Raw genomic sequence first — 10,629 nt, 5'->3', positions numbered from 1 at the left:
AAAATGTGGAGGCCTTGCCACTAGCCAACATATCTAGACTGGAAGAGGGTGGTCTGGAAACGACCTGCGTTATATCTGTATTTATTATGGATTCTTGAAATGATTGATAAGATAATAAAATTGTCTTTGAGAACAGCTTGATGCTGACAAGCATGTTTGTGGTTGTTTACACTCATGAGCTAAATTTAATTTATTATGGAATAAACATAATAAACATATTTTATTTTCAGATAAATTGTAGAGTGGGCCAAGACAACTGAAAATGTTTCACTCAGCAGGCCAAATGGCATTACGACAGTTTTATATGTTGTTCCTCGCTAAAGATTCAAGTTTGGGATTGTTTTGCAGTGTAAACTGATCCACGACCTGTATTTAGAAATTCTGTGTGGCTCTGAACCGTTCAACTCTACTGAGTCTGCGCAGAAGTGTTTGTGTGTAGCTAGCTACGTAAATATGGCTGTCGGAAAGTGAGACGCAAATGACAATAGTCCCGCCTGATCCGAAAACTACGTCTACAGGGGACCGAAAGGACACATAAGTTATAAACCAACATGTCTCGGCACAGAAATGTCCGAGGCTGCAACTACGATGAAGGTTAGATTCTGTGAATTTGCTACTGACAGTTTTGGACCCTTCGACGCAAGGCCTGAAGTTGTTAGCTATCAGTTAGCTGGTTAGCCAATATAGCTAACTGTTAGCTGGTTAGCAAATATAGCTAACCGTTATCTGGTTAGCCAATATAGCTAACTGTTAGCTGGTTAGCAAATATAGCTAACCGTTATCTGGTTAGCCAATATAGCTAACCGTTATCTGGTTAGCCAATATAGCTAACCGTTAGCTGGTTAGCCAAAATAACTAACAGGTAGTTTGTTAGCCATTAAAGCTAACAGTTAGCTGGTTAGCCAATATAGCTAACAGTTAGCTACCTAGCTAACATGAACTTGAAAAGCATATAACTGTTGCTGTCGTGTCCTATTCGGGCTGTCACAACCCGACTAAACGCAACGAGTTAAGCAACAACTAGTGTGGGCGGACCGGAACTTTTATTTTATATTTATAAACAAATAAATAAATACTGCTTTCAATTGTAAAAAATTATATCCCGCAATTTACAAAGAACAATTGTGGTGTCTACTTGCAGACTATTCTCAAATTAATGTTATTGGTTACATACGGTAGCAAAATGGTGTAGCAAAAATGCTTATAACGGTAAATGCTTATGGGTGGCATCTATAGTTAATTGTCATAGTTGGCAAGCTAGGACAACTATCTTAAGCATATGTCAATGGTATTGTTTAATTAGCTAATGTTTCTTTCTAACTCCATCATGCTGGTTAGCTAGGTAACTCTACAGCTGTAGCTATCAAGCTGCCAAAGTTCCAGCAACTGAAGCTGGTTGGTGTTGTTAACTAGCCAGTGATCTAACTAACAAAGTTTACAGTTTAGCCAGCCAGATATACTCATCAATGATTGTAAGAAAATTGTTCTGTCCCAGAAAAGGCCAAGCTCACACCCAGGCAGAGTTGCTGAGGAGGCAAATTGAAAGCCATCGGCTGTGTCAAAAGTACGAGAAATGTATCATGCACTCACTACTGTAAGTAGTGACTAAAATGTAAAACCTAGCTAGTGTGTGTTTGTAGGACCTAGCTAGTGTGTGTTTGTGTGTGTGTGTGGGACCTAGCTAGTGTGTGTGTGTGTGTGTGGGACCTAGCTAGTGTGTGTGTGGGACCTAGCTAGTGTGTGTTTGTGGGACCTAGCTAGTGTGTGTGTGTGGGACCTAGCTAGTGTGTGTTTGTGGGACCTAGCTAGTGTGTGTTTGTGGGACCTAGCTAGTGTGTGTGTGTGGGACCTAGCTAGTGTGTGTGTGGGACCTAGCTAGTGTGTGTGTGTGGGACCTAGCTAGTGTGTGTGTGTGGGACCTAGCTAGTGTGTGTGTGTGGGACCTAGCTAGTGTGTGTTTGTGGGACCTAGCTAGTGTGTTTGTGGGACCTAGCTAGTGTGTGTTTGTGGGACCTAGCTAGTGTGTGTGTGTGGGACCTAGCTAGTGTGTGTGTGTGGGACCTAGCTAGTGTGTGTTTGTGGGACCTAGCTAGTGTGTTTGTGGGACCTAGCTAGTGTGTGTTTGGGGGACCTAGCTAGTGTGTGTTTGTGGGACCTAGCTAGTGTGTGTTTGTATGCTAGTGTCATTAACTGAATTGCACCCACTTGCATACTTTAACGATGAGGAAGTATATGGACAGTCTGTTGATGATGGCTACTGCATCTCCCCTGCTACAGGTCTGTCTGTCTCACTACCCTAGTACACAGTACACACTAAACACTACCCAAGTACTTTATAACTGTAAGGCCAAGGTGTGAAATGGAATCCTATTCCCTATATAGTGCACTACTTTTGACCAGGCCGCTGATCCAACTTAGGGCACAATAAAAGTAAAGTACTATATAGGGATTAGTATTCACACTGCCTTTTTACACATGTTGCTACAGCCTGATTTAAAATGGATTCCACTGATTTAAAATGGATTCCATTGATTTAAAATGGATTCCATTGATTTAAAATGGATTCCATTGATTTCAAATGGATTCCATTGATTTCAAATGGATTAATGGATTCCATTGATTTCAATATCAAATGAGTATGATGTTTTTAGATATTACATTTTTTTGTATAAAAAAAAAAAAAACCTGAAATGTCTTGATTCTAAGTATTCAACCCCTTTGTTATGACACAACTAAATGAGTTAAATATGTGCTTAAAAAGTCACACAAATTACATGACTAGTAGTGATGCATCGATATTACATTTTTGGCCGATTTCCGATTTATTTTCCTTGCCCAAAAAACCCGATATCGATATTTAAAATTTTAGCGGCCTTTTAAGTATTTTAGTAAAATAGTTAACACACTCAGACGCTGCGGTCTAAGGCGCTGCATCTCAGTGCAAGAGGCGTCACTACAGTCCCTGGTTCGAATCCAGGCTGTATCACATGCGGACGTAATTGGGAGTCCCATTGGGCGGAGCATAATTAGCCAGGTGTCGTCCGGGTTACTTGCCTAGTTAAATAAAGGTTAGATAAAATAAAAAAACACAGCCAAAACAACACGAGAGGCTTCGGGACAAGTCTCTGAATGTCCTCGAGTGGCCCAGCCAGAGCCCGGACTTGATCCCGATTGAACATCTCTGGAGAGACCTGAAAATAGCTGTGCAGCGACGCTCCCAATCCAACCTGACAGAGCTTGAGAGGATCTGCAGAGAAGAATGGGAGAAACTCCCCAAATACAGGTGTGCCAAGCTTGTAGCGTCATAGCCCAAGAAGACTCGATGCTGTAATATACTAAATAATATGTGTGAAATTAGTTTTGATTTAGAATGGACCATTATCATGCACCTGTCTCGGAACAGGGTCAGCGTGAAAAAATACACGTCATCTATGCACTTAAATAAAGAATGGCGGATACTTTTCTCGTGGTTCATTTTAATGCCAGCCAGCTAGGCTATACTCCTGTTTGTAAAGATAAGAAATGTGGTTAATATTAGGAAAGTTGAGAAATAAATCTAGTATGCCTGGCCTATAGAAAGCTGATGGGATCCTCCTCTTTTTATTAGAGGCCATCACTCTATTTTCTCACACAAATGCATAGCCTATGGAAATGTTGTTGCAACTTGAGCTCATGGGCTCTCGTGAAGTGTTTAATTAGATTTTTTTACACTCTTGTCATAGATCTCCGTGCTAAAAATATCTTATTTTGCACGGAGTAAATTCTCTTGCTTTGCCTCGTCCTCTCTTCCTAGACCAAGGTACACACACAGAGCGCTAACCCTGTGTGTCCGTACGTGTCTTTGTGTGTGTGTGTGTGTGTTTCTTGTGAGGTGTTTGTTTGAAGATGCTCTTTGTATCCCTGAGTGTCCCATGTGCCAATTTATAATGTAATGTGTGTGTCTCCACAGGCAAGCTTTACTCATGTATGGACCAGATGCGTGAGGTGCCGGGTGACACAGCGCCAGAGTCTGTCCTTACCCAGGTTGCCTTGCAGTGCGCCTTCGACTCCGAGAGAGCCCTGGACACCATCCTATCAGACGAGAGCACCGGAGCTCCGCCCCGGTCCGCTAAGACGGGTTCCGCAAGGCCCTTGGCGACGTTTGCCGAGGCGGGGAGCAGCAGCAGCCTGGCCCAGTTGATGTCTGAGCATGTTCAGAAGAGTCAGAGGGCGGGACTCCCCTCACTGTCCTCATCTACTCTGGCTGTTCTTTCTGGCCTCTCATTGGGCACTCTAGCGTTGTTAAACTCCAACTCCGCCCCCATTGCTACAAGTCCCCCCAACCACCTTGCCTCCTCTTTGGGTAGCTTGTCCTTAGGCAACCGCAAACTGACAGCTCCGGGCGCCAATATGGCCCCTCCCTCCTTCGGCAGCCTGAGCTCCGTCCTCCAGAGCAGCCGACCAATGGAGATAGCGACTGGGGGAGGGGCTAAGGGGGCGGATCCCAAAGGAAGCCCGTCATTGGCTGAGCTGATCCAGGAACATTCCAACAGCAGCCCCACCCTCTACAGAACACTCCCTGGTCTCCACGGCAACACAGCTCAGACCGCCGCTGGACCAGCGCCAGCTCTCACACGCTCTCTGTCCCAGCTCCCACAACCCCCAGGACCTCTGAACACACACTGTTCCCCCCAGACACAGATCACAACAACACCAGAACCCCACGTCCTCCCTCTGTCTCTGTTGGCCTCTCAACGTCAGCCAGTAAGCACGTTGCCAGCAGCAGACCCAGACGGACAGGTAGTACCACCTCCTGGCCTACTGGGGGAGCTCTCTCCACTAGCCTCTCAGCAACACAACAGAACTTCCTCCGACACCCCACCATCACTCTCCCTCGCCGCACTCCTGCCACCGGGGAAACCACAGCCAAGAAGTATCCGAGAGGGTGGAGTCAGAGATAAATCCCGCCCCCTTTTGTCACCCACTCCCCTGAGTCCCCGCCCACCATGGGGTGATCAGAGTGTTGATCTAAGTGCGCTCATGGCCCAGTCGTCCCACGGTGGAGTGTTGTTCGCGTGTCGCCATGACAAAGGCCTCTCCTCGCCGTCCGCGGTCGCCTTGAGGTCAGACCACCACCGCCACGGTTCCTCTGTGTTCGCTCGACCGTCCGTCTTCGCCCTGACCCTGTCGGTGCGTGCGCCCAGCCGGGGGAAGAGGAGGAGGAGGATGATGATGATGAAGGAGGCTGTGGGAGATTTGAGGTTAGAGGTCGGAGGAGGGGGTCACCCTGCGTTTCTGTACGGAACACAGACCCAGCTGGTCAAAGCTAAAGAACAGACGCCCCTCTTACCCATAACCCCTTTCACCTTCGACACGCCCTCCCCCGACGACGTCGTACGAGCCAATCAGAAGAAGGCCTTCACCCGCGAGTAAAGGTCACTAAGGAAGTGGACTGTCTGTTGCTAGGCTACGCCCCAAATGGCACCCTACATTACTTTGGTCTCTGTTTTAAAAGTAGTGCGCTGTTCAGGGAATAGGGTGTCATTTGAGACGAAACCAAGGTGCACGGATTAAAGAACAACAACAGAGCTGTTGGAGGTTTTATAAAAGAAAGGGATTTATTCATTTTTTTAAACGGCTGTTTTTAAAGTTATCTGAGAGTTGTATTTTTATTTTTTTCTACTGTAGGCGAGGTAAGATTTTGGATAGTCCAGATAGCATGACCGTCTACAGACGGACTATCAACAAAACTCTTTGTTGATAAACAACTGCTTGCTAAGGTTACGGTAACGAGGATTAGAATAAGGATTAGGATTAGAGTAAGGGTTAGGATTAGGATTAGAATAAGGATTAGGATTAGAGTAAGGGTTAGGATTAGAGTAAGGGTTAGGATTAGAATAAGGATTAGAGTAAGGGTTAGGATTAGAGTAAGGGTTAGGATTAGAGTAAGGGTTAGGATTAGAATAAGGATTAGGATTAGAGTAAGGGTTAGGATTAGGATTAGAATAAGGATTAGGATTAGAGTAAGGGTTAGGATTAGAATAAGGATTAGGATTAGAGTAAGGGTTAGGATTAGGATTAGAATAAGGATTAGGATTAGAGTAAGGGTTAGGATTAGGATTAGAATAAGGATTAGGATTAGAGTAAGGGTTAGGATTAGAGTAAGGGTTAGGATTAGAGTAAGGGTTAGGATTAGAATAAGGATTAGGATTAGAGTAAGGGTTAGGATTAGAGTAAAGGTTAGGATTAGAGTAAGGGTTAGGATTAGAATAAGGATTAGGATTAGAGTAAGGGTTAGGATTAGGATTAGAATAAGGATTAGGATTAGAATAAGGATTAGGATTAGAGTAAGGGTTAGGATTAGAATAAGGATTAGGATTAGAATAAGGGTTAGGATTAGAGTAAGGGTTAGGATTAGAATGAGGGTTGGGATTAAGATTAGTAGATGTTACTATCCAAATGACGTGTTACCAGGGTTAGGGGTTAGGGGTTGAGGGCTAGGGGTTGAGGGCTAGGGGTTGAGGGTTAGGGGTTGAGGGCTAGGGGTTGAGGGTTAGGGGTTGAGGGTTAGGGGTTGAGGGTTAGGGGTTGAGGGCTAGGGGTTGAGGGTGAGGGCTAGGGGTTAAGGGGTGAGGGTTAGGGGGGTTAAGGGGGGGGGGGTTAGGGGTGAGGGTTAGGTTAGGGGTGAGGGTTAAGTTAGGGGTGAGGGTTAGAGGTGAGGGTTAGGTTAGGGGTGAGGGTTAGGGTTTAGGGTTAGAGGTGAGGGTTAGGTTAGGGGTGAGGGTTAGGTTAGGGGTGAGGGTTAAAGGTTAGGGTTAGGGGTGAGGGTTAGGTTAGGGGTGAGGGTTAGGGTTAGAGGTGAGGGTTAGGGTTAGAGGTGAGGGTTAGGGTTGAGGGTTAGAGGTGAGGGTTAGGTTAGGGGTTAGGGTTAGAGGTGAGGGTTAGGGTTAGGTTAGGGGTGAGGGTTAGGTTAGGGGTGAGGGTTAGGGTTAGAGGTGAGGGTTAGGTTAGGGGTTAGGGTTAGGGTTAGAGGTGAGGGTTAGGGTTAGAGGTGAGGGTTAGGGTTAGAGGTGAGGGTTAGGTTAGGGGTGAGGGTTAGGTTAGGTTAGGGGTGAGGGTTAGGGTTAGAGGTGAGGGTTAGGTTAGGGGTGAGGGTTAGGGTTAGTAGGTAGTTGCCATGTTACTATCCTAATGAAGTGTTAACAGGGTTAGAGGTGAGGGTTAGAGGTGAGGGTTAGGTTAGGGGTGAGGGTTAGGCTAGGGGTTAGGGTTAGGTTAGGGGTGAGGGTTAGGCTGGGGGTTAGGGTTAGGATTAGAATAAGGATTAGGATTAGAGTAAGGGTTAGGATTAGGATTAGAATAAGGATTAGGATTAGAGTAAGGGTTAGGATTAGGATTAGAATAAGGATTAGGATTAGAGTAAGGGTTAGGATTAGAGTAAGGGTTAGGATTAGAGTAAGGGTTAGGATTAGAATAAGGATTAGGATTAGAGTAAGGGTTAGGATTAGAGTAAAGGTTAGGATTAGAGTAAGGGTTAGGATTAGAATAAGGATTAGGATTAGAGTAAGGGTTAGGATTAGGATTAGAATAAGGATTAGGATTAGAATAAGGATTAGGATTAGAGTAAGGGTTAGGATTAGAATAAGGATTAGGATTAGAATAAGGGTTAGGATTAGAGTAAGGGTTAGGATTAGAATGAGGGTTGGGATTAAGATTAGTAGATGTTACTATCCAAATGACGTGTTACCAGGGTTAGGGGTTAGGGGTTGAGGGTTAGGGGTTGAGGGCTAGGGGTTGAGGGTTAGGGGTGAGGGCTAGGGGTTGAGGGCTAGGGGTTGAGGGTTAGGGGTTGAGGGTTAGGGGTTGAGGGCTAGGGGTTGAGGGTGAGGGCTAGGGGTTAAGGGGTGAGGGTTAGGGGGGTTAAGGGGGGGGGGTTAGGGGTGAGGGTTAGGTTAGGGGTGAGGGTTAGGTTAGGGGTGAGGGTTAGAGGTGAGGGTTAGGTTAGGGGTGAGGGTTAGGGTTTAGGGTTAGAGGTGAGGGTTAGGTTAGGGGTGAGGGTTAGGTTAGGGGTGAGGGTTAAAGGTTAGGGTTAGGGGTGAGGGTTAGGTTAGGGGTGAGGGTTAGGGTTAGAGGTGAGGGTTAGGGTTAGAGGTGAGGGTTAGGGTTGAGGGTTAGAGGTGAGGGTTAGGTTAGGGGTTAGGGTTAGAGGTGAGGGTTAGGGTTAGGTTAGGGGTGAGGGTTAGGTTAGGGGTGAGGGTTAGGGTTAGAGGTGAGGGTTAGGTTAGGGGTTAGGGTTAGGGTTAGAGGTGAGGGTTAGGGTTAGAGGTGAGGGTTAGGGTTAGAGGTGAGGGTTAGGTTAGGGGTGAGGGTTAGGTTAGGTTAGGGGTGAGGGTTAGGGTTAGAGGTGAGGGTTAGGTTAGGGGTGAGGGTTAGGGTTAGTAGGTAGTTGCCATGTTACTATCCTAATGAAGTGTTAACAGGGTTAGAGGTGAGGGTTAGAGGTGAGGGTTAGGTTAGGGGTGAGGGTTAGGCTAGGGGTTAGGGTTAGGTTAGGGGTGAGGGTTAGGCTGGGGGTTAGGGTTAGGATTAGAATAAGGATTAGGATTAGAGTAAGGGTTAGGATTAGGATTAGAATAAGGATTAGGATTAGAGTAAGGGTTAGGATTAGGATTAGAATAAGGATTAGGATTAGAGTAAGGGTTAGGATTAGAGTAAGGGTTAGGATTAGAGTAAGGGTTAGGATTAGAATAAGGATTAGGATTAGAGTAAGGGTTAGGATTAGAGTAAAGGTTAGGATTAGAGTAAGGGTTAGGATTAGAATAAGGATTAGGATTAGAGTAAGGGTTAGGATTAGGATTAGAATAAGGATTAGGATTAGAATAAGGATTAGGATTAGAGTAAGGGTTAGGATTAGAATAAGGATTAGGATTAGAATAAGGGTTAGGATTAGAGTAAGGGTTAGGATTAGAATGAGGGTTGGGATTAAGATTAGTAGATGTTACTATCCAAATGACGTGTTACCAGGGTTAGGGGTTGAGGGTTAGGGGTTGAGGGCTAGGGGTTGAGGGTTAGGGGTTGAGGGTTAGGGGTTGAGGGTTAGGGGTTGAGGGTTAGGGGTTGAGGGCTAGGGGTTGAGGGTGAGGGCTAGGGGTTAAGGGGTGAGGGTTAGGGGGGTTAAGGGGGGGGGGGTTAGGGGTGAGGGTTAGGTTAGGGGTGAGGGTTAGGTTAGGGGTGAGGGTTAGAGGTGAGGGTTAGGTTAGGGGTGAGGGTTAGGGTTTAGGGTTAGAGGTGAGGGTTAGGTTAGGGGTGAGGGTTAGGTTAGGGGTGAGGGTTAAAGGTTAGGGTTAGGGGTGAGGGTTAGGTTAGGGGTGAGGGTTAGGGTTAGAGGTGAGGGTTAGGGTTAGAGGTGAGGGTTAGGGTTGAGGGTTAGAGGTGAGGGTTAGGTTAGGGGTTAGGGTTAGAGGTGAGGGTTAGGGTTAGGTTAGGGGTGAGGGTTAGGTTAGGGGTGAGGGTTAGGGTTAGAGGTGAGGGTTAGGTTAGGGGTTAGGGTTAGGGTTAGAGGTGAGGGTTAGGGTTAGAGGTGAGGGTTAGGGTTAGAGGTGAGGGTTAGGTTAGGGGTGAGGGTTAGGTTAGGTTAGGGGTGAGGGTTAGGGTTAGAGGTGAGGGTTAGGTTAGGGGTGAGGGTTAGGGTTAGTAGGTAGTTGCCATGTTACTATCCTAATGAAGTGTTAACAGGGTTAGAGGTGAGGGTTAGAGGTGAGGGTTAGGTTAGGGGTGAGGGTTAGGCTAGGGGTTAGGGTTAGGTTAGGGGTGAGGGTTAGGCTGGGGGTTAGGGTTAGGGGTGATGGTTAGGGTTAGTAGATAGTTGCCGTGTTACTATCCTAATGAAGTGTTACCAAGAGGTTTTGTACATACTATACTTTAGATTGGTCTGTTGTTTTGGCTGATAACATTTCATTGTATTTTGAATGATTCTGAAATCTTTTTTTGAAGGTGAATCTCTATTCTTTTTTTTTTTTTAGCAGTGTCTCTTTTCTAGAAAGATGAGAAGTCCCTTCATTTTTAGAAAGAAAGAAAGGAGTTAGTGTGTCTGCAGGTGTGCAGCTGCTATTGGAAAAATGGATCAGTAAACCATTGTTCTGGTTCACCACTGTGTGTGTGTGTGTGTGTGTGTGTGTGTGTGTGTGTGTGTGTGTGTGTGTGTGTGTGTGTGTGTGTGTGTGTGTGTGCGCGTGCGTGCAGGGGGGAGATATTTGAGTTTTAGAGGACACCTGGAGTTTTTCCCACGTATGAGCATACACACACACACACACAAAAATCGCTTTAATGGTTTGCTAAATACAAAGTATTTTAAGTTAAGAGAATGATCTTAAGTATGACGTGACAGCACTAATGAAATAAAGACGAACATCTGAATGGGTTAAACTGAAAGCTTTTTTAAAATGTTTTATCCATCAGAACAATCAACTTGTTGAAGCTCCCACTGAAAACACACTGTTACCATCATGTTACACCCTTTAAAGAAAGAATTCCCACTGAAAACACACTGTTACCATCATGTTACACCCTTTAAAGAAATAATTCACACTGAAAACACACTGTTACCATCATGTTACACCCTTTAAAGAAAGAATTCCCACTGAAAACACA

General features: G+C 45.6%; 1 protein-coding gene and 1 long non-coding RNA gene across 4 annotated transcripts; both read left to right on the top strand.

Moving 5' to 3' along the window:
* Window positions 1-411: 411 nt before the first annotated feature.
* Window positions 412-6,339, top strand: LOC110522675 (uncharacterized). Of its 3 annotated transcripts, none has more exons than XM_036976417.2 (3): window positions 412-594; window positions 1,496-1,594; window positions 3,950-6,339. In XM_036976417.2, exon 3 carries the CDS (start codon window positions 3,967-3,969, stop codon window positions 5,410-5,412), a length of 1,446 nt encoding a protein of 481 aa, XP_036832312.2. In that variant the 5' UTR covers window positions 412-594; window positions 1,496-1,594; window positions 3,950-3,966; the 3' UTR covers window positions 5,413-6,339. The 3 variants fall into 3 exon arrangements, with proteins under 3 accessions (XP_036832312.2, XP_021456829.3, XP_090089646.1); XM_090233520.1 differs by having other exon boundaries at window positions 431-594; window positions 1,496-1,564; XM_021601154.3 differs by lacking the exon at window positions 1,496-1,594.
* A 3,213-nt stretch (window positions 6,340-9,552) lies between these two features.
* On the top strand, window positions 9,553-10,404 carry LOC118964485 (uncharacterized). The gene is made up of 2 exons (XR_016495653.1): window positions 9,553-9,782; window positions 9,838-10,404. It is a non-coding gene; the product is annotated as an uncharacterized LOC118964485 (long non-coding RNA).
* The last annotated feature ends 225 nt before the right edge of the window (window positions 10,405-10,629 follow it).

The sequence above is a fragment of the Oncorhynchus mykiss genome, chromosome 4 (genome assembly GCF_057628025.1).
Source record: "Oncorhynchus mykiss isolate SJ-2025 chromosome 4, ASM5762802v1, whole genome shotgun sequence".
NCBI classification, from domain to species: domain Eukaryota; kingdom Metazoa; phylum Chordata; class Actinopteri; order Salmoniformes; family Salmonidae; genus Oncorhynchus; species Oncorhynchus mykiss.
Note: the sequence above shows the minus strand (reverse complement) of the source record. Positions and strands in the feature narration are given on the sequence as shown.

What these genes read in the sequence shown, in the direction of transcription:
- LOC110522675 (XM_021601154.3), top strand. Translation starts at nt 552, where the DNA reads ATGTCTCGGCACAGAAATGTCCGAGGCTGCAACTACGATGAAG. An exon ending in AGGCTGCAACTACGATGAAG is followed by an intron (nt 595 to 3,949) that starts GTTAGATTCTGT and finishes GTGTCTCCACAG; the next exon opens with GCAAGCTTTACTCATGTATG.